The following is a 22,817-nucleotide window of genomic DNA, read 5'->3' as shown; positions in this document are numbered from 1 at the left end:
CATTCTTACAGAGGTGAAACTCGGACGTTTTTCGAGAATTAATTGTCAGCGCGCATGCGTCACTGATTTGTACCTCATGAACACAGTTTCAAAACTATTTGAATCAGACATCGCAAGTGACATCTTATGCAACGTAGATATACGAGTTGTGGTAAACGTGTAATAACAATTTATGAAATTGCATATATTTCAAATATTATCGAGCTTGTTAACATTTCCAACTTTTCGTGTGCAACTACTTTCATCTCTTTTATCTACTAACCTAAACAATAGATAAAAATATTAACTCAAGAACTAGATACCGTTGGTTATACATCTGTGGAATGTCAAGACCACACGATTTGAGGATATGAAAATTATAGGTTTGTATCGTTGATCACGTTGATAGCAGATACGCAATGGTATGTTGAAAATTCTTTTGAAACTGATTATTGTAAACATTATAAAACTTGTTTTTTTGCATTTTATGTTGTAACTATGTAGCATTAAAATGTTCAGTTCTGTTCTAGTAATGCTTTAGTTTACTTTTGTTATCATTGGAGTGATTAAAATGAAATAAAATGCATACGTCAAAATATTCGTTATTAGAGCAATTTATTCGATTATTTACATATGTAGTGATTGATTTTTAAATTTTGTTTCTTTGTTTATTTCAACTTGAACAACCCGTATAAAACAAAATTTTGTGTTTGTTTTACTTCAAGTTGGTTAGCCTGTATAATACAAAATGAACCAATGAGAAGTCTTCCTTTTGGTCAGCCCTGCTCCGTTTCAAATTTTAACTGATATCAGTAATTGGTCAGACTGTTTTTTCTAACATTGGAATTGTTTTTTGAAAATATTCGCGCCATTTATAGTGTCATTATAGTGTAAAGGTAAACTTAAACCAAAGGATTTAAAAACAAAGAGAACTATGCGAACAAAAACCATTTAATGTAAGCCTTTTTAATAGCAATATCCTATTATAGTATAAATAATGTCCTATTTCTGTTTTATGCATACATTACTGTACAATATTAATTCGAGTTACATAATTCTAATTCTTCTGGTACAGAGGGTTCTTTACTTAGATTATAGTAATGATTTATTATGCCAGCTCCCAAAGCATCGGCTATAATATTAATGGTGGTTCTTATACGATCTCTGCAATGTAATATTTCAGTTGAATACTTAAATTAAGTGTTACATTATTATATATGTCGACAGATGCTTACACGAACCAATCTACTGCAATTATTAATGAAACATCTTCTGCTGGAACCCCCACAGAATTGAGTACCATTATCAACATTACATAGCCACCACTAGGTAGACCAGCAGCACCGATACATGACACAGTGCATGTAATACTAAAATTATTACTCAAATAGAATCATATAAGAATAATCATGTTGTGCTTATAAATGTTTTTGGCAATATTTGTAACAATACATACCTTATTATTATGATTCTGAATAGTGAATATTGTAATCCGTGCAATTGAATTATGAAAATTGCACCAATATTTTCGTATAATGCTATGCCATCCATGTTTATTGTAGCACCAATTGGAACAATAAATTTAGTTATTTTAGAAGGTATTCCAATGCTTTCCAAGCATGCAATTGTTATAGGAACTGTAGCTGTACTAAACTTTAATTTTTAGTAATTCATAATTTTTCTAAATAAAAATAATTTTATATATCAATTAATTACCTCGATGATGTTCCAAATGCAGTAGCAAATGCTGGTCCAAGTTTAGATACAATTTTGTATGGAGATTGTCGTGTGCACATAAAATACACACAGGGGATTAATATAAAGCCTTGTATAATCAGACCACTAAATACAGTTAGCATATAAACACCTAATCGTTGTATTATACTGCCAAAATCATTTACTTCGAGAATTTTTGCAGAGATAAGAAACAATACACTTACTGGCACTATCCTAAATAAAGTAAATATTCCCTTATACAATAATCATGTTTTCTCTTTATAATATATTAATAATAATTATATTTACATTATTGCCCAATTCATGATCTTTATCATTGCTTCTGATAACGAATGGAAAAAATGTTTTAAAGGTTCACCTTTTTCATCTGTTTTTCCAATGGCTAGACCCAACATTATACTAAAAAAAACTAAGCCTAAGACATTTGTTCCTGGCGCATTTCTATGATCTATTTGCCATTCAGCTAATGGTACTGCAAGAAGAAACAATATTGAAACACTTAGATATTTTAAAAATTATTTCACTATATTTAAGATGGAATTTCCTCTATTATTACTCAAACATACCGGACTTATTTTCTGGTATTTCTAACACAGTTTGATACTAAAACAATATACTTATCAGTGTTACATTTCAATAGTAACAATTATTCAGAATAAACGATTCTATTACCTGATTCAAACATGCATTGACTAAGTTATCTGGGATCAAATTACTGTGATACAATAAAACAGAATTAGATAAAAATATAAAATAATTTATCTGTATTCAATTTATAAATAAAGTACCGAAATAGATCTAAAATTGTATCAACTGTCATGAAATGTTGGGTTGAATTTTCTGACACAATATTTTGATTTTTGAGTATTTCTCCAGGCTTTATTGTTTGAACAAGTATTACACTCAATGTTATTCCAAGTATTGTTGTCGTTGTGTAATAGTACAACACCATTAATCCAATTTTACCTATAAATTCAAATTATATAGTAAATATTATATCTTCTTTTAAACAAGTTATATACTATTTATTTGATTTATTTTGTGTTTACCTGACTTATTTAAATTACAAGTAGCACTCACAATAGTAGATATTAGAAGAGGCAATATTAAACAATTAACCAACCTCATAAATAGTTCTCCAGGGAACTTCAGATACATAATGCTGCGTTCTGACCATGGTTGAGCTGTAAAACTTTTAAGGATACTACCTAATATAATACCAGCACACACACCAAGGATTGTCTTTAATATTATTTTTTGCTTTAACAGAATCTTTGTCACCTTCATATTTATTCTTAAGTCACAGGAATAAAATTTAATGTGTATAATGTACCACAGATTTTCATTTTATGCTAAGAAAATCAAGTTCCATTTCCTTTTATACGGGTATTAATTATATAAGATCTTATAGTATCTTATACCTACAAACGATAAGAATTCTTATCTTTTGTTTATTCCTAACTGATAGTCTATGATCTAATATGTATTCACTGTAATGTGAAGTATTTATTCCAGTATTCCATTTCTTAAAAATGCAGGATATTGCCTTCGGTAAGATATCTTATTACAGAGAATATACTTACACTCTTTTATAACATTGTAGATGTAGTCACTAACTTGACTGGATCTAGTAATAGTAGTAATAGTAAACAAATAAACAAACGATAAGTGTTGATATTTTGTCTTTTATTTATTTTGCACCTATTACAATATAATAAATATGGTCGTGCACAATACATGAAAGATGTGTATTTACACACGTTTTTTTCTTTAAATTTTCAGGCCATAATCTTACGTATTTGTAACTGAGTTCGCACATTACCATGCTATATATCTTTAATCATTTAATATAATTTATACATATCTTTACAATTCTGTATCGTCTTCCAAGTTAATCGTTAAAACATCACATTATGCATTTCGTCTGCATCCAGTCTTCTGAAGAAAAAGAATCTCAAATAATCTATTATCTCCAGTAAAATGATTACTATTAATCCTTAAAGTTCCAATAATTAGTTCACTGTCGTTTATATGAAGTTTATTAGTGAGATCAGTAAAGAAATTTATTAACGTTACATTTATACAAAGTATGTTTCGTAAGTTTACATATCTAAATCTACATATTTTCCTATGTTGTTTAATATTTGGTTTTTTATTCCGTATATTACTCAATTTCCTCTGTAATCAGGGTTCTTTATAGACCTTTCTCTCTTGTGCTTCACTTTTTCAGGTGAGGTAATTTGATTTTGCTCAAATAAAAAGAGAAAAATTTGTTTATTGACTTTCGCTTTTTGGTAATTACGATTCGCCAGCCACAGTAACGGATTCCAGTGTCCTGCTGAGGTGTTTCTGTTAACACAACCTATATCACAGAAATTAAGATTGCGATTAGATATTTGCCCTGATGAAATCAGCCGCGATTAAACATTCTTACATTTAACGATTAATTATTGATTTGCATAAACTTGACACAACACAGACACACTTAAACATAGATTAGTGAGACCAGTTATTCTGAAAATATTAGAAAATTAAAACTTTCAAAACTCACTGTTGCTAAGCGTAGAACTGTATTGCAAAATCTAATGTTATACATAGTTATTCTTGACCATGCAAAAATGTCATGATTTAGTAAAAAGGAATACAAATAATCTACTGATACCACTTCCAAAATTGGACACTGCGATTACAGTGCATAAGGATTGTCTACATCTATTTTTTTATAAATTGTGTAATCATTCGGATATTGTAATATCATTTCACGAGACTACAACTAAACTTTCAAAACAAAAAGGAAACCTAAGAACTCATACAACAATCTTTAAATGAAAATTGACAAACAAATCAAACGAAACAAAAGGAATAAAAATATTTAGAATCTAATTCTAAGTGTACAATTCAATGGAAACTGTATATATTCATGAAGCATAATGAAATAATATGGTGCATTGTAAGAGATACAACAGATATATTGTTCTATTTGTTTATACAATGACAGTTTCTTAAGGCTTCTATGATTTATTCTGTTTTTTTTTTTTACATTTGTTCAAGGTAAAGACACATTGGTTTCATGATCAAAAGATGTTTCCTGCGAACCTTAAAAATAAAACTGATTCAATACCTTTCCCTACAAAGGTGTTTCCTTTCGTGCCTCTGCTTTCCACTGAAATCCATTTACTCGCGTCGTAATGGGTTTATTCCTATTAGTTGCATTCTCAATTCCATTTCTAACACCTGCTACTAGTCTCATGGCTGGGTTGGATACCAAACCATTGCGCTTTGGTTTTGCGTTACTTGCACTGAAATGAAAAATTGTTATTTTGACTTGTTATTTTCAACTAAAAAATCTTACGTTATACTCAATTACATTCATAAAATTAGTAACTGCATGATCATAATAACTGTCCAAACTTCAATTACTTTGTGTCTGTAACATGCAAGTAACAGGATTGAACAACTATCACGAAGTGTTCCTAAATAGATTTGCAATATATTTCACATAAAATATTTAAATATAATAAATTATAAGATAAAAGATTACCTGGCAGGCGTATGGTCAGAAGTGTGTTTTACACTCCTGCCAACACCAGCTCCACTGTTCCCCAGGATTATCCTCATATGTGTGTCTCTAGTGAAATGAGTATCAGCCGAGTTCCTCTTCTCGTCCAGTCCATTCTTCTTCTCTTTGCTAACATTTAAGCCTAACATTTCGTTCGTCAACTCGAATGGTTTGCTAACATCATTCTTATCGATGATCTCGGTTTTTATGTTGATCGGCTCGTAGATAGCTGGTGTATGATTGTAACCGGACAGTTGCGCCTTGTACGGTATGTTCTGGTTCCCGGTTATCAGGGAAACCCCCAATTGGTTTTGTATCACGTTCGCTGCTGTTTGGGCACTCGGCGGACTGGTGGTGTTCGTAGGCGAGTAGGGTATCAGGCTATCGCTTAATGGCGAATGAGGTGGCGACGCATAAATCGGGCTCTGTGGTTCACTTTTCAAGGGCGACAAAAGTTTGCTGAGCGGTCTGCTTTTCGCTCCTCTCGAGCATTGTTGTAGTTGTTGCGTGAAAGATAATGGTGTCTAAAATTATAGGAGTCAGATAACGGTCTGGTCTTTCGTGTAATCTGTGATCATAGCGTGTATAGATCGAGTTGATTTCTACGAAGCATATGTGAACAAGGTTCTCGTTTGTTGAGAGTGGCTTAAAGTGTGTATGAGGTGCGAGCGAATGTGTTGTTACCAAAGTGAAACAAATTTTTTCATGGTAAGGATAAGAAACGATCTGTACACGAGTGCATGAAATAGAATGAACAAAGCATGCAGCGGTTAATGAAACGTGTGATGGATGAGCTGATTGGAAGTGGTATCGGAACTTGAGAATTCTTCAAGTGCAGTTATGAGTTAATGGTAAAAGCATTAGAAACGTTTGGTTTACCTACTTTTATTACCTGATTCACCATTGAGTTTTGGTTGAATTTCCCTTGATCGCTCTTCGTGCTGCCTGTTAAGTTGCTGCTCGATTTACTGTTGCTAGAGTTATTGCCCAGGGAGACGCAGCTTCTTCTCTTCGTTGAATCTGGCGATTCTGCAGGACTGTACTGCGTAGAGAGAGGATTCAGAATCGCTGACGATGGTTTTGTTTCTGCTGTTGAATTGGAGGTAACCGAAGTCGCACTACTACTTCCACCTGCATCAGGAGAAATTTAAAAGGTGTGCGGGATTTTAACACAATAACGTATCCATTATTTTCAGGCAAATCGAATCTCTACCTCCGTTAATACCAGGCCTGAGAATTCGTTGATTAGCAGAGTGTTCTTCAAGAAGCCTCACTACCGTGTCGTGTCCACTCTTAGCAGCTACTTTAATTGCATTTCGGCCACAATGATCGGAATGACTGGGATCAGCACCATGGTTTAAGAGTGCTCGTACACAGTGTTCATGGCCTTCCTGTGCAGCTATACCTAATTTAAATTCATGAACAGAAATAATAGTTTCATTAACTTCTAGTATGCGATGCTTTTAAACGAAAGTAACCGCATTTTACCTAGAGCCGTTGCACCTTGATTGCAAGTATGGTCGGGAGTAGCCCCGTGCTCTAAAAGTAGTCTGACAATGGCAGCATGTCCTTGCCAGGCGGCAGAATGAAGAGGAGTTCGGTTCTCGTTGTCGCAGGCATTTACATTGGCAGCACCTTCTGTTAACAGTAGAGCTACCATCTCAACATGTCCTTGCCAAGCACTCACATGCAGAGGTGTTCTGCCCTACAAAGTTATAATGCATTTATTGATTTGGTTCCATGATGCATTTAAACATAGGGAAGGAAAAAGGAAAGGAAAACTAGTATTAGAATCAAAATTCGTAGCCACTCACTTCTGAATCTCTACTTTCTACATCGGCGCGCGCGTGTTCTAGTAAAAATCGTGCCATTGCTAGTCTGTTTTCCAAGGCGAGGATGTAGAGAGTACTTCTGCCATCAGCGTCTTTCGCGTTAACATCGGCATTGTGGGCTAATACTACCCTGACAGTGTCATAATGTCCTTCCAGAGCTGCAAGTCTGTATTCAGTTTTATTGATAAAAGAAGAGTTTATAAAATGAACGGTAGGAGAACATTTGAATTCTCTGAAAGCTAAGACTTAGAGGAGCACCTTAGAGCAGTTTTTCCATCATGAGCGTGTTGATCGATCGGTGCGCCATGTTGTTCTAACAATCTCTCAACGAGAGTATAGTGTCCCTCCTGCGCTGCAAGCATCAAGGCCCCCTTGCCATCATTGTCAGTTTCGTCAATTTTGGCGCCAGCCTCCAGCAATGCTTCGCAGACATCAATGTGACCTTCGAAGGCCGCATAGTGCAGAGGTGTCCAGCCTGAATTGTCCCTGTGTTGTTCGTCTAAGCCTAGAACATCACGGTTTATTCATTATACTCTCTTTTCTTCCAGTTACAACATTCGATTCATAATTTCCCTGGCATCAACGAGCAAACAGAAGATATGATCTTGAAGCAGGGATCTGTACCTCTGTCCAGCAATTGCTTCACCACATCAGTGCCACCCTGGGCAGCAGCCACACTGAGGACGGTCCTGCCCTCGTTATCAATGCTGTCAACGTAACATCCCCAGAATAACAAAAGGGCAACAACCGATCCGTGACCCATACTGGCTGCTGCCCACAGAGGTGTACGCCCAGTAGCGTCGCAATGATCCACGTCTGCCTCATATTCCAAGAGCAGTTCACAGACATCTCTGTGGCCTTCGAATGCTGCTACCAGCAACGGAGTCATGCCATCTTTGTCTTGATGGTCAACTGCAGCTCCCCTTTCCAATAATATAGTGACCACCTGTGTTACAAGATAACGATGATTCATTGAGATATCAGAAACATTTCTGCGATTTATACTTTGATAACTGTGTTCTGACTATCAGTGTTCTGACTATCAATAGGTCTACGAGATTATAGCAGATATTAATAGTTAAAACAAACCTCGTTCATGCCGTCAAATAATAGTAAATCGTATAGCATCGTTTATTATTGTTCTTAGGTGCACTTCGAAAAGAAGAAGCAAACGAACCTTTGCATAGCCATGATTGGAAGGGACACACAAAGCAGCGACACTGAGGGCTGTTCTACCGTCGCTATCAGCATGATCGATCTCTGCACCAAAGTCTAGAAGGTGTTCGACTATCTCACTGTGACCCATGTAGGCAGCAGCAATTAAAGCGGTTCTGCCTTCGTCATCCGTTCTGTTGACGTCGGCGCCGTGCTGCAGAAGTGCTTTAACGATGTCTTCGTGGCCACCCCACGCAGCTGCTCTCAGCGCCGTTCGTTGATCCCAGTCAGCGCAATCCACTATCGCACCATGCTCCAACAGCATTTCGACCACCTACACGTGATTATGTACGTTTTTTTGTTATATTTCCAATTATGATACAGTATTTATCTGGTATCTATTACATAGTATTAGGGTGTCCCATAAGTTCTTTCCGCGCCGCACTATGAATGACTCTAACTGTTTACTTTTTTAGAGTACGTTTCGTTGGTGACAAAGTTCCTTATAAGCTTTTTCCTACGCTGTTCAATATGGATAGCCAAAAGAAGCATTTGCGGCATGTTATGCTTCATTGCTTTAAAAAAAGTGATAGGGAAAATAACACTGCAAACGAGATTTGTACCGTTTACGGTGATGGTTCTACGACTATTAGGACAGTTCGCAATTGGTTTGAGAGATTTAGAGCTGGCAATTATGATTTGAAAGATGAAGACCGCAGCGGCCGTACAACAACGACGGACGCGGACCTTATCAAAGATATGCTCGCTGAAAATCCGCGATATAGTGTGCGCGAGATAGCGGATGCCACTAACGTACCCAGGATAACGATAGATAAGCACTTAATCAAGATGGGATATGTGAATCGATTCGAAGATCCACACCGTCAAATTTTCATCACGACAACGCAAAACCGCGTGTTGCGTTGGTCGTAAGACAAAAATGATTGCAGTTTGATTGAGACGTTCCACCTCATCCTCCGTACTCCCAAGATATTGCTCCATCCGATTATTACTTGTTCTTCTCGTTAAAAGATTCTCTCCGTGAAAAACGGTTTAAATTCGTAAGCGAAATAAACACGCACCTTGATCAATATTTTGCAAATAAGCCTTAACAATCTTGAGAAGACGGCATAGTGAGGCTTCCCGAAAGATGGAAGAAGGTAATAGAGCAGGACGGTTCATATATAACTCGATAAATCAACCTTAAACAACGAATATCGTGTAATCATTTCGCAGCAGAAAAAAGGAAAGAACTTATGGGACACCCTAATATCTACTACAGTATCAATTTAGTAATTAATGAACACTGGCAATTCCAAAGTTCAATTAGTACACACGATAGACTATGTATCTTCGTTTTTACAAAGTGCGTTATCTACTTAATAACATGAATTACCTGAGTGTGGCCTCCCCAGGCTGCGGCTCTGAGGGCGGTCCAACCATCACAGTCTGCATGATCCGCACACGCACCGGCAGCCAGAAGCACACGAACCACATCTGCGTAGCCGTGTCTGGCAGCTAAGTTCAACGGTGTCTGCCCGTGACGGTCCGTAGCTTCCAGTTTTGCCTGAAAGCGTGAGAAATTCTTAACGCGTTACGGTGGCTGGAGTTACGCTCGATTATTGGTTCTGGTCTAATTTCATTTCAATGTTCTTGACAGAAGAGTTTATTACGTTGGTAAATGGTAATTCACCTGTGGGCAGGTTGTTAAAGCCAACTCCAACAAAGACGCATTGCCATCTGCAGCGAGTGTGTGCAGCACTGTTCGCCCGCAAGAGTCTGTTTGATTGATGTCCCCGCTCTCGCCAAGTAGTTCTGTTAACGGTTCGCTGGGAGATTCGTCCATCGGGCTAACATCTTGCGAGACCTTTTACAACACGACAAGGTAATCATTGTTCTACTTAATTACACTTCGTACAAATCGCTAAACAAGCAAAGATTAACGAAGGATTAAAAAAGGTACTTACGGTCTGTAAGAGAGAACGATTACGATAAATATAAAAAGAGCGACGATCGTATACCTGACTAGAAGAAACAGCATCCTTGTTGGTATCGTCTTCCACAACCTTCTCAGACGGCTTAGCCCCGGCGTCGATAAGCAATCTCAACAGCTTAACTTCTTGCCTGGGCCAGAGGATACACTCGGAGCTGTCTAGGTAGCATTCTTCGATCGGTGCTCCACTGCCAATCATCCAGAGTACCTGAAGAGTATGAACGTCCGAATTGCAGTTCGTGGTGGCTACGTTGGTGATGGATCGTTGAAGATGCTGTCCCAGCACGCAGATCTCATCAGGGTTTAGGTCTGGCCCGCGGAGGGTGTAGTAAGCAGCCAACATCGCGTGGCCCTCGATGGCGGAACAGAGATACTTCTGGGTACAGTGCTTGACGTCTAATAGCCACTCTGCGAAACTGTGATGGAAGAGCATCAGCGCACCAGCACGGGACACCGAGATCACTCTTCGTAAGAGGTGCAGGCGTCGGTTGAAGTCTTCGATGGTGATGCCTGTGCAGGCGGTTTTCACGCACTTGTAGAGGATCTCCTGGGTGATAGGCAGTTTGGCAGCAAGAATCACGTTCAGCAGCGGTTGGACTTTGGCGAATTGCTTCCTGCTGAACAGTCTTTGGCACAACCAGAGGTAGAGACCGTTCAGAGTGCCTGGTATCTCGCGGACTTCTCGGAGGACGATGAAGTTCTCAGCCACGCCGTCGAGAACCTTCTCCAGGTACAGGAAACAGCCGTTGCTCTTGATGTGCAACTGGTTCAACATCTCGGCCGTGTCGCACGAGATGTGCTGCCTATACGAACGAACGGAAACACCATTGGTTCTTCAAGCTACAATACGCGACACTACGGAATATCGCGCAGAAAAATAAAATCCTCATTTACCTGAGCGCATCTTCTTGATCCAATCGTGCAAGAATGTACTGCTGAACGTCTCGGACCACGTGAGACTTCCTCAGATCGTCCAACGAGATCTTACGGAATCCAGTGAACATCCTCGAGATCGTTTTACTCTGACGTCGAGCAGTACAAACCAGCAGCAACCATTGTGGGAAGAGGTGGTGGTGGTTGGCCAACAGTTCAGCAATTGTCCTACTAACGTTCTCATTCTCCCTCCTAGAGTCTCTGGTGCCGGTCTGCGGAGGATTCAGGGTCTGTCCCTCGTCGATGGAGTCGACCAACAAGAACAGACAGCTCTTCGGTGGCTCGACCTCCAACAGAGGGAACAGGAGCGCCTTCTTCAACGCGTCATCGGGATCTCTGTCGAGGACGTCCGGCTGCAGAGCTGCCTGTATCTCTGGGTCCGTTCGGAGTTTCTCGGCGTAGGCTTCCGCCACCGCTTCCCTGGAAGTTAACGGGATCGTGGAGGCGTTGGTGGTCGTCGTTGCGGTACTACCGGGTGTCGGCGAATTTGGCGACGCTCTGCGAAGAACAAGACCGAACTCAACGAACATCCTTTCGCGCGATCTTCATCGAATCTGACTAGTTTGAAGGACAAGACAGGATTTGAGGACAATCGGATGCGAAAGACGAGGACTCAGGTTCGGTAGGAAGTCGAACATTGGCCACCAACCTGTGAATCCCATCCGAGCTAGCCTGCAGGAGCTGAGCAACCAGAGATCTGACGAACTGCGCCGGCGACAAGGAAGCCTCGCTCCTGGCCTGGCAGAAGTGCCTGGCGAGTAGTCTCCTGTTCAAGGACCTCTGGTGCCTAGCGTTCGCGCTGGTGGACGGCCAGGCTAGCTCGGCGCAGAGCGCGGTCTTCCCGCTTCCCGGTCCACCAACGATCAAGGCGCCGCAGGTCTTCGAGGCTGGCCTCTGCTCCAGGCAATGGGACAGCTTGACGAACGCCCATTCGCGGCAGAAGAACCGTTTCTTCTCGATCACCGGCGCCGCCATTCTCGGGCTCTTTGACTCCCTCGTTTTTAACACTTAACCGATAAACTGAATACTAGTAACTGGCGATATTACTCTTCGTTGCTCGTCAAGGTTCTGTACATCTCGATCTCCGGGGAGATCGCCGGTGTCATATCAAAGTTCTCGATAGTTTGCGTCGAAGTAGGTCGTGCCGTCCGGAGGAAAGAAGTGATCAGGCCGTTGGTAGACGATCCTCTATGCCGAGATTGGTATTCTAGGCGGTCGGCCTTCAGGCTCTCTGTTCGGATACGTGTGTGCTCACCGGATCGACACCAGGATTTTCGAAGCCGGGCGGAGGAATAGCGACCCAGCCGAGTCTAGATCAGCCGCGACGTGCCGCAACTATGCTCGATGTCCGTATACTCTGACGAGGAGACGTTGGTCGGAGCCCCCGGGGGCTCTGAGGCTTCCTCGGCCTCCATTCAGCCTTCTCATCGCCTCGCCGCGGACCAGCACCGCGTTTCGTATCGCTGCATTCTACCTGGAACATCGGAAACAATAACGGTTTTATTAGACCCTGCGGGACGTCGCGAGACCTTTTCATTTCTATTACACGGGGGACACCTTGATTGGTACACCCCCTTCGAGGAGACACCTCGAATCCGGAATTAAGAGAGAACCGGTCTACCTAACGTAATTAAACGAACCTCCGTTAGTTCCCTCGGCAAGGATTTGCATTGTAAGTGCGCCAGATAATATTGGTTACTCGAGCAAGTTTCACCCGAAAGAAGTTGTACGAACGAAGCGACGCGTCGTTGGCATAAACTTGTGGAAGCCAACGATGAATTTGCAGTCTTCCTTAACATGAAATAATTAAGAGAAAGGAACGATTGTTGTAATACTACGTTTTAAAGTTTGTTTATAGCTCTGTATATATTGTCCGAAATTACATAGAAGCATTACCAATTACGACAGCAATTAGTGAACGGTAGAAACTTACAAGTACACAGAGCATTCTTACAATGCGGAATGTGATAGCCGAAGGAACAAGCTTTCCCCCCGACTCCGGTGAAAGAACCTATGCGTAAAAGATCCGCGCAGACTGCGAACTTAGTTTTATTATCTCAAAGCAAAAGCGAACTGTTATGATAAACTTGCGATGTTGGTTTTCCATTCGCGCGATGGTTCCCGGTGTTATTTACGATTCAACGGGGTTCGGTGTCCTCGTCCGAAAGCGAACCGTTTAATACGAATTCTTCGCGGGACGAAAGTGAAATTCTGTCGCGCCTGATGGAAATCTCGAATTCCGCAGCGGAGCTTCTCGCGACGTAGCCGACGATCTAACATTCGCATTAAATGGCCGTAATAATTGTCTGTCCGCAGGAGAAAGAGAGATAGAGAGGGGAGAGAGAGGGAGGCGGGGAAGATGGAATTAGTAGAAGGACTGCAGACGAGCGAGAACCGAGGACGGGTTAATGACAAACTAGTTCCACTAATGAGAAGGAAATACGCACGGATCCCGGTGGCGGACTTTTCTAATTATTAACGTTGTTTACGCACGGTGAGTAATTTTCTCTGTGCAAATCTTGAATGCCAGCAATTGCGCGGGAAAGTGGAAACGCGCATCCACGTTTGTCGTCGCGAAGCACCGAACAAACAAGTTTCTCCCATTCGATTTTCTCGCGTTTACGTCGGCGAATGTTTCGCTACCATCGACGCACTTGATATTCATTTTAAAGGCATTAAAGAGACGTTAAAAGACACGGTTGGTTTGAACTGGCGATGATACGACTTTCTTCAGAATTAATCAGAACAGGTCCAAAAGTTTCGGTTACTTTCATCTTTATTAGGTCAGTCTTTGCTTTCGAGGAAGCGTTGTGTTAACACGTTGTCGTTTGCCAGTGACGATCGAGATTCAATTAATTACAATCTCGCAGCTGCGTGGCCAAATTCTCGATTTGTAGACCGGTGGACTGCGAATTTTTTGTGAAAAATAAAAATTGTCTGCACTAATTACAAGATCCAGGAGCTACATGGACGTCAATTTCGTTGTTTACACGTTTCAACTAGTCGAAAATATTAATATTAATAATTAATATTAATTAATTAATATTAATATTAATATTAATAATTAATATTAATTAATTAATATTAATATTAATATTAATAATTAATATTAATTAATTAATATTAATATTAATATTAATATTAATAAAATATTAATATGCTTTCAATGTTTTCTCTTTCGTCACAGACCTACAAAGTTTTCGTCACAAATCCATAAGATCCGCAGTCCACTTACCAGATGTCTTACAATTTGTCTCTATTCCGCCTCCACTCGGCCAAACGAATAAATTATGTTGCTACAACATTGAGTCCGCAGTGTAGTAATCAGGATGCTGCGAAGACCGTATATTCGAACGAAATGTAGTCGAAAGGAATTCTCATTGTTGGCTGGTTCTTAACGCTGCACAGGCGAGGATCGAAAACGAGGACGCAAGCATCGACGCGGTTATTCATTCCGCCGCGAAACGATTACGTTCGCGCTATTGTCGTTGATTTATGCAACTGGAACGTCGTCCGTTATGCCTGCGCGTACGAATTGCCGAACCGTCGCGGCCGGACATACCTAAACACAGATGTCCCGAAGCGATTTCCTCCAGATCGGATCCGAGACGTTCTCGCAACTCCTCAAATCATATTTCACCGTGTTCGCGACTGCCGGTATATATTGGCGCGTTCAGATCTCCCGGAGGTTTATTCGCGGACGCGGGAAATCAATCGAAATTTATGTCCCCCCATTAACATCTTGATGACCGGCACGTTCCACCGCGATCACACGACATCGTTTCCTACAAATTCTCATATTGCAGAATCCGCGGAAGTGGGACGCGTTTGTTGCTCAGGTGAAACGTTGTTTCTGCCGTCGAACGCGGCGTAAGTTTCCCTTTATCTTTTGGAGCAGTTTCGTTTTTCAATTTTATTCTACTTGAAACAGCCGGCTGATACTTAGCGATGAAACTTTCGCGATCGAATAAGCGGTTTCTCATTTTATAATTATTGGAGCAACCGGCGCAATAATAAGTGCACAAGATCGAAATAAATTGGATCTTCGCGCTTTTATTAAGGCATTGCACGCCGATCAATTTTACTGCCCGGTTTCACGTTAAAACATAAATGGCTTTCTACGTTTTCCCTTCGACGGATTCTGATATCTTCGTACTATTGGGTTGACAACTAAGTAATTGCCGATTTCAGTTATAGATGTCTCTCACTCACATTTTTATGATATCCGTAAATGTTATATTATAAAATTATTATTATTATGTTATTTTTTATTATCCGTGAATGTTAGCAACTGGACAAATTGAATGCAGCGGTCAAGGAAAAGCGACCAGAATTGGTCAATCGTAAATGTGTCATTTTCCAAAAATTGATGGATATTGGTTGGGAATTGATGTCACACCCACCATATAGCCCTGATCTCGCGCCATCGGATTACCATTTATTTCGATCCCTGGACAACTCCCTTCGTGGTAAAACTTTTAACGATGATGACGCTGTAAAATCTCACTTAACTCAGTTTTTGGCCGAAAAGGATCAGACTTTCTACGAGCGTGGAATTTTCAAGTTGTCAGAGAGATGGCAAAAGGTCATCGAACAAAATGGAAAATACATTACAGATTAAACTTCATTCCAAGTAACAAAAAATTTGTTATTTCATTGAACAAATCGGCAATTACTTAGTTGCTAGGATCAACAGAGTTTAGACAGAGTCAACGAATATCGTACGTTTGTGTTTGTTACATTCGCTTCACAAAAGTTAATATTTACCAATTAATATAATAAGTATAATCTTTAATATAACACTATAATAAATACTATAATAAAATAATAACAAATACAATATCTAATAATTTCTAGAATATTTAATATTTCTTACGATATCTGATAATGGCTGGCAGTATTTAATAATTCCTACAATATTTACCGAACAAACGACGATCGTTTATTTGCGAAAACTATAAAATTGGAATCAACAAGGCCGAGAAAAATAATTTCAGGTCAATTCGGTGGGGTGGAGACGTAAAAGTGTCCAGTTCCAGCTAATGCAACGGGAATCGCTGAATTCCATGAACTTTCCGTGCCGCGCATTTGTTTCCCGATAATCACCCCGTTCGATCATTAAACCGGCGACACTGCCGCGCGAAGTAACCATCAACAATTCCATGAAAACAACAATCCCGCACCGCCTGGCCGTAACAAGCAGCGTCGCGACAATCATCTCGGAAACGTCGCTCGTAATTTGCATCATCGGGGGTGTCCCCTGACAAATTGCTTTAATTACGCGCGCGTCTAGTTAATTTCCTCCCCCGGCCCGGCGTCGGCCGAGCGGACACGGCTCGCCGAGGAAAAGAACGGGCGCGCCGCGATAATTATGAATTGCGTACGAGAGCGCGAACTCCTCCTATTCACCGATTTCCAGCGCATAATCATGCCGTTGTTCTGGTGCCGGATCACCTAATTACACGGCCTCGTCGCGGAGAAACTGAAAGGTTCGATGAATGATGCCGGGGGGATGTCATCGTTCGATGCACGTGTATCCTCCTCGCTGGAGCATAACACTTTCTCGGATTGTTATTGTTAACGCGAATGTTCGCCGACTTAATTGGCGATTTCATTTAATTACCAATTTCGTTCGCGGCCGCTCGAAGTGTCACGCTGCTTGAAATTTTTGTTTCAATTGTTAGTCTTTCCACGGAAATTACGGTGTATGAAATATCTTGGCCTTGCTTATCGGGGTAGTTCGAGCATCGGTGCATTTTAACGGTGACGAAGTTGTTGTATTTGCTGTTTGACCGAACTAAAGCGACACGTATGAACGTCGATGATTAATGAATTAGATTGACAGTGAAACATGATGTTGCCATTTTATCGCGACCGGTATACTCGTCAGACACAGCTGACAGGGATATACAAGGTGACCCAAAAATGTCTCGTAATCTGGGAATGGGTTCCTGAGGTCATTTGAAGAAACTTTTTCCTTAGCGAAAATGCAATCCGCGGCTTTGTTTACGAGTTATTAACGAGTTATTAGTTCAGGAATCCATTACTGAATTGCGAGACATTTTTGGGACACCCTTTGATATTCTTTATTAAATTATGTATTTTATAAAAGTGTCGTATTTAAATGAAATCAACAAATTCTTCGAACAAAATTCTACTCGTTATTCGAATAAAATCTCAACTTTGAATTATGGTAACACTTTTCAAAGAGACTGAAACAGCTGACTGGTTAAATAGACTTTATGCAAAATAAACATTGTCTAACTCAATGGTAGAAGACATAAGTTAAATAAAACTGTATTTCCTCTTTCAATAGTGTAGCGACCATCGGTATATGGCAGGCACCGTGGACGATGGCCGTACAGATACCCAACAAAAGGTTTATGGCACTAGCAACAGTGAAAGCTATTTTTGAGAAAACCGTCTCAACGCGTACCCATATAGTACCCACAAAGCATTAGTATCTTTCATTCTCGGTCTCAATAGCTAATGCTAGTATCATAAACCCCGTGATTTCCGAAGGGCCCGCAGACCGAGGCCCAACGGCCCACGACTGACCGCAATCGATCCACGACCGGCCGCATTACGTGTCGTCGAGCAGGCCCGGAGGAAATCCGTTACAGTGCTAAAAAATTTGCAGTCACGCAAAAGTCGTAAAAAAAGGACGCGACCTGATTGGTCAGCACGCTGCTCAGCACTGACCAATTAGGGAAAATTCGTGGTGAACACCCCAGGTATAAAAGCGAAAATAAGATGTAGCCACCCTTGGACTCATTTCACGAGCACATCAGACGCGAAACCCCCGACAATAGTTATAATAATGTGACACGAATTTTTAATTTTTTCTAACGTGTTCACACGCTGGTATTTTATCTAGTCACTTTTATCATGAGTGTATAAAATCCGCAGCACTAGCAATTAAGATTCGATGAAGACAAAATAAAAATGTTCTGCAAGAATTGCAAAACGCAGCAACCAAATAGGAATGTCCTTCTTCTTACAATAATTTATTCAATTATTCTCTGTGTATTATCTTAAAATTCACCCACACAAGTTTGTTTCAAATGCGGTCTGTTACGTTCAAGATCATTCCTGCACGATCAGCAAGGGTGTCGTTGGCTGCGCTGGACGTTCTCGATCGAGTAGGAAGATATGAGATTGAAATATGGGTCAGAGGTTGCACAATGTCGGGCTACCGAGCCGCAGTTTTCGGTCGAACTGCCCTAGAGTTAATAGTCAGTATTCCACGGGAATGAGGATTTAGTAGGAAGTTAGCGGACTGTGTTCGTTCCCGCTATTTTGTCACTTAGAATCGTCAAGGGAGGCGTCCGGATGCGAGCACGTTCTCGAATCCCGGCACGATTTTAACGAACCCCCGTTTCAATCCGGCGCCGGAGGATCGCAGGCGTCGCGTAAACGGGTTTCCTCGGGTTCCGTGCGTTTTAATTGCTGTAAATCTGTCCCACGTCGGGCGTGAGAGTTCCGCGAAAACGCGGGGGGTGCGTTTGTCCTCCCTTAAGCTCGATTCACATTAGACGCGGCGCCGCACCGTGCTCGCGTGGTCCCTCACGATAACAGATCATGGGACCAGAGGCGTCAGATATTTTCAAAATTAAAAACAGTGAGTCACTGCTCATTGTACAGGCGAGCTGTTTTCAAGCCAGATCGGTTAACTTCAATTTAAACAATTTTTTGAATTTTAGAATTCAAACGCTTGATCGATCCTTAGCTTTTTATATTTTACATTTTCCTCAATGTCGCAAATATTCTGTTGATATATTATTATTATTGATATATTTTATTATTATTATAGATATATTATTATTGTTATCATTATTATTATTTGTTATTGTACATGTATATTAGATAATATATTATCATAAGGGGGTGTATATTTATATTTTTATATTTCAAAGCAAATTTGTGTAAAAGGCAATGTACATTTTGTTCTATTATTCCTCTCTAATTTTCGTTTTCCGATTTAAAGTAATTAATCTGTAGCATAATATTCGGCAAATGCACAATTTTATTAGCGACAAACTCGACATTTTCTTATCGAATGTGGAGCGTACTTCTTATGTGAATCAACCTTTAGGCACTCGAGTCGTCCCCCTCTTTTCGCTTCCATCGTGCGACGATCAATTGTTGGAAACCCTCGCGGAATACTCTCATAGATATCCGAAAAAAACGCAATTAAAACGGAGATCGTCTGGATCTCCGAGCAATAAAGCCAGAATGTAATAGTCGCGAGGGTGCGATTCGCTCGGTTATTTACTGCTTTTTAATTGAACATTATCAACCGATACTACTCACACTCTACCATTATTACTACCTACTACTGTAACTAATAAATAATACTTGGATTATAACAGCAATGCAACTTCTGGTTCAGATGAATTCGAATTTTGTCTAGATTATGTTACAGAGGTCGGGATAAAAAATCCATTTCGTTCATAGTCTATAAAATCTGTCGCATTTGTCTAATAATTTTGATTTCAATGTTAATCGAGTAATAAACTTAAGTTTGTGCTAAGTTGTAGCATTTCAAAGTTTGTTCTGAATCGGCTATTATTCTTGTAGAAACCCAAATACGACATAAATTGTTGTTATCAAACGGAGAAAATCTGCTGTTTTCTTAACACTTTCACGACCGCTCCGACAAGCTAAAAAATTTCATAAAATCGAAGTATTTTATTCGATTAAATTAAAATTGCAAATCAAACTTATTTCGCATCAATTACTTGTTCAACATTCGTACCTCTTGCAAATCTTAATAAAATTAAGAAATCATAATGTCGATTAGCGTAAAAATTAATTTCTAAAAATTAAATTAGGAAATTTCGTTCGGTCATCGAGCGACTCAATTTAAAACGGGAAGATTTCCCGATTCGGTTGGCTAAGTGTTAAGAGGCCCTCAGTTCACAGTTGAAACTTACACTTTAAGGGGAGCCACGGACGTAGATCCGAAATGGCGGTTATCAGGCGGACGTTTGACGTCCGTTCGCCAGTGTATCGTCAATCTAGTCAAGATTTATTGGTCGAAATGGCGGCCGCAGAGGGTCTAGGAATCGCGGGGATCACGAGGATTCGGTATCAGTGTTGTGACGTTTCAAACGCGATAAGGCGAAACCGCCGCCACGGACAGTTAACGATAAATTTTGAATGCGGCACGTACGCGCGCGACAATGAAGAGATGATTCACGGGTGTCGTGTAATTTGAGCAAAGCGGCATGATCATGGGAGGTCCCGCGTTGTCCTCTTTAACGACTGGTTTAATAACGACGCTGCGACGCGTCTGTGCGAACACGCGGCCGAGAAGGGACTTCTTTGCATATGGAAATTTATTAGAGTAGATGGAGGCAGAATAATACGCTTTAAAAAGTTGAGAAACGTGCATGATATACGGTGTGGACTGTAATCAGCTGTACGAAAAACAAACATACGTTCCAAGCCAGAAAACATGCGGACGCTGTGAACTTGATTTCGCCAGGAATGAGAAATCAATTTTTTCTGTAGGATGCTTATTAAAATATATAGGATTTCTTGGGTCATTTGAAGTAATTTTTTCCTTAGCGAAAATGCAATCCGCGGCTTCGTTTACGGGTTGTTAACGAAATGCCAAGAAATCACCCAATTCCAAGTGTTAACATAATTATGGGGCACCCTGTACATCACAATTTTTAGGTAGACTTAAGAATTGATGTTTAGGACAATGTATTGAATGAATCAAATTTTTGTAGGTCCTGTGGGATCCGTGGAAACTCGACTACTACCATGGACAAACGGCACATGCACGTGAAATACGAAGCAGTAACGTGGCACGAAAAATGGGAAGAACATGGAAAGACCGAAAGGACCCAGGCATGATATTTTGATGTAACTCAAACTGTTAAGAGACGAGATACAATCTTATTCAACTCTCGCTTCTTACAATTTTGTGCGAAGATTTTTATTTCGCAGAAAGTTTCGCGGTCTAATCAACGGTGCACTAATTATCGTGAAAAGAGACAATGTTTCTGTATAATTCTGGAAACTTTTTAGATTCGGACGAATTAAGAAGGAATTCTTATTTTTCGAAGAGCATTCGAGGTCGTTGAGAATTCAAACAAATTCCTGGAATTTCTGTTAATTCCCAAGTGTTAATTAAACAGTGAATTATCGATGCCAGTGTAACGAGCGCAGATTTTATGCATTTATGGCAAAACTGGAAAAGTGCAATTTGAAATACCAAGAAGATTGAAACAATATAAAAGTGGCAATATATATATATATATATATATATATATATATATATATATATATATATTTTACATTTTTACCTAGTATTAAAATCACAGAAGAAAAAAATTTCGAAGTGGTTATTGTTACTTGTTGTGAGCGTAAAACCTTTTTATTTTATATAAAGATCGGCGGATTGGTAATGAGAGAGAAATCGATCGATGGAGCCGCGAATGGTCGTGGACGGTGAAATAGGAAGGTCCCGGCTTCCTGTACACTGTACGAGATCGGAAGCCGTTCAATCTCGATGGATCAAGACGTATCCCAGGACCGAATCTGCAACATCTGTACAAGCTTATTCGTGTTGGATGATAAGCCGGGATACCGGTGGCAACGGAACGACACCGACGAGATTGGGGTTGCACCGAGTCCCCGAGGTCGTCTATCCGCCGTGAATTTAATGAACGGAGTGCATCGTCGCGGGCTAGACATGCCGCTGTCCAAATACGGGGACACCACTGTTCTACCTGGCAGCCTCAAGTGGGTCAAGCCTGCCTTGGCTTCGCTTTGTATGAATTTTAAACAGCCGCGCAGCTGGATCAGGGCTTTTGCAACATTTATGCCCGGTCGCGCGCTCCTCCAACATCCCCACGGACGGATGTTATAATACCTTCTTCAACGGGCCGGCTGGATGCTAAGAAAATCCTATCGGAGCTAAATACTTGGCTCGGTGCTAATTAGAAGATGTCGGACGACCGATCGAAAAAGTTCCAAATAGAAGATGCTGCCACGGAATTTAATACTCGGACATTCTTGACAAAACTATAACTGCGTTCACTTAGGGTCATCAACCTTTTGTACTCGGAGACATTTTAATTCTGAATCCAAACTAGTTCGACTTGTATTTATATTTTATATGTCTCGTTATATTTTATGTATATGAAATTGAGTCTTGTGACTTATGCCATAGTTATACTATTGTATATGTAACTGTATTTTATGTAGACTATTGTATGAGTTACACCATTATATGTGTGTGTAACAATAGCTATATGATATGTATAATTGTGTATATTTATACATATTTTATTTTTATGTTCACATATATACTCCACTAATACAGTAAATGATTAAGAATCGAAATATATGTATAAATCATTTTTATATCATATTACATATTTATATTACAGCTATTATTAGATTTTATTATATTAGAAATAATTAAATATTAATTATACATGTTGTTACATATAACATTATTTTGAAACGTCATATAGCAGTGTGTTTTTCAGGTATTTCAGCTAGATACGTTGTTTTCTATAAATCTTAATGAAACATATGAATATATATATTGAAATTAGTTGTCAGAAACTTGATGTTTGAATGAGAATTTTTGAATTCTGAAGAATTA

The 22,817-nt window shown here is 39.9% G+C and overlaps 2 protein-coding genes and 1 long non-coding RNA gene across 11 annotated transcripts; 1 reads left to right on the top strand and 2 right to left on the bottom strand.

Moving 5' to 3' along the window:
* The first annotated feature begins 115 nt into the window (after positions 1-115).
* LOC117223985 (uncharacterized) lies at positions 116-22,549 on the top strand. 4 transcript variants are annotated; one of them, XR_013033390.1, is made up of 6 exons: positions 6,297-6,429; positions 8,255-8,610; positions 9,678-10,147; positions 11,385-13,682; positions 20,929-21,049; positions 21,594-22,549. It is a non-coding gene; the product is annotated as an uncharacterized LOC117223985 (long non-coding RNA). The 4 variants fall into 4 exon arrangements; XR_013033392.1 differs by having other exon boundaries at positions 20,929-21,064; XR_013033393.1 differs by lacking the exon at positions 21,594-22,549 and having other exon boundaries at positions 11,385-11,805; positions 13,505-13,682; positions 20,929-21,470.
* Positions 913-3,074, bottom strand: LOC117223983 (excitatory amino acid transporter 3). 3 transcript variants are annotated; one of them, XM_076521821.1, is made up of 9 exons: positions 2,766-3,073; positions 2,505-2,682; positions 2,389-2,431; positions 2,283-2,319; positions 2,005-2,188; positions 1,696-1,929; positions 1,436-1,627; positions 1,215-1,349; positions 913-1,143 (listed from the first exon to the last, which is right to left on the bottom strand). In XM_076521821.1, exons 1-9 carry the CDS (start codon positions 3,001-3,003, stop codon positions 1,017-1,019), a joined length of 1,368 nt encoding a protein of 455 aa, XP_076377936.1. In that variant the 5' UTR covers positions 3,004-3,073; the 3' UTR covers positions 913-1,016. The 3 variants fall into 3 exon arrangements, with proteins under 3 accessions (XP_076377936.1, XP_033332518.1, XP_076377937.1); XM_033476627.2 differs by having other exon boundaries at positions 2,840-2,977; XM_076521822.1 differs by having other exon boundaries at positions 1,126-1,143; positions 1,221-1,349; positions 2,766-3,074.
* LOC117223981 (uncharacterized) lies at positions 3,386-12,163 on the bottom strand. 4 transcript variants are annotated; one of them, XM_033476618.2, is made up of 15 exons: positions 11,838-12,163; positions 11,150-11,686; positions 10,284-11,058; positions 9,956-10,129; positions 9,659-9,829; positions 8,285-8,596; positions 7,732-8,053; positions 7,366-7,612; positions 7,090-7,273; positions 6,764-6,980; positions 6,489-6,680; positions 6,159-6,406; positions 5,258-5,799; positions 4,838-5,015; positions 3,972-4,078 (listed from the first exon to the last, which is right to left on the bottom strand). In XM_033476618.2, exons 1-14 carry the CDS (start codon positions 12,161-12,163, stop codon positions 4,844-4,846), a joined length of 4,419 nt encoding a protein of 1,472 aa, XP_033332509.1. In that variant the 3' UTR covers positions 3,972-4,078; positions 4,838-4,843. The 4 variants fall into 4 exon arrangements, with proteins under 4 accessions (XP_076377933.1, XP_033332511.1, XP_033332509.1 ...); XM_033476619.2 differs by having other exon boundaries at positions 6,168-6,406; XM_076521818.1 differs by lacking the exons at positions 4,838-5,015; positions 5,258-5,799 and having other exon boundaries at positions 3,386-4,078.
* Positions 22,550-22,817: the final 268 nt, after the last annotated feature.

The sequence above is a fragment of the Megalopta genalis genome, chromosome 5 (genome assembly GCF_051020955.1).
Source record: "Megalopta genalis isolate 19385.01 chromosome 5, iyMegGena1_principal, whole genome shotgun sequence".
Taxonomy (NCBI): domain Eukaryota; kingdom Metazoa; phylum Arthropoda; class Insecta; order Hymenoptera; family Halictidae; genus Megalopta; species Megalopta genalis.
Note: the sequence above shows the minus strand (reverse complement) of the source record. Positions and strands in the feature narration are given on the sequence as shown.

Excerpts from the sequence above, each read along its gene's own strand:
- LOC117223983 (XM_076521821.1), bottom strand. The coding sequence starts at position 3,003 with ATGAAGGTGACAAAGATTCTGTTAAAGCAAAAAATAATATTAAAGACA. Across the intron at positions 2,189-2,282 it reads AATACCAGAAAATAAGTCCG|TACCATTAGCTGAATGGCAA; the intron begins GTATGTTTGAGT and ends TTCTTCTTGCAG. Across the intron at positions 1,930-2,004 it reads ATCATGAATTGGGCAATAAT|GATAGTGCCAGTAAGTGTAT; the intron begins GTAAATATAATT and ends TACTTTATTTAG.
- LOC117223981 (XM_033476618.2), bottom strand. The coding sequence starts at position 12,163 with ATGGCGGCGCCGGTGATCGAGAAGAAACGGTTCTTCTGCCGCGAATGG. Across the intron at positions 8,054-8,284 it reads CCAATCATGGCTATGCAAAG|GTGGTCACTATATTATTGGA; the intron begins GTTCGTTTGCTT and ends CTTGTAACACAG. Across the intron at positions 6,681-6,763 it reads TCAAGGTGCAACGGCTCTAG|GTATAGCTGCACAGGAAGGC; the intron begins GTAAAATGCGGT and ends AATTTAAATTAG.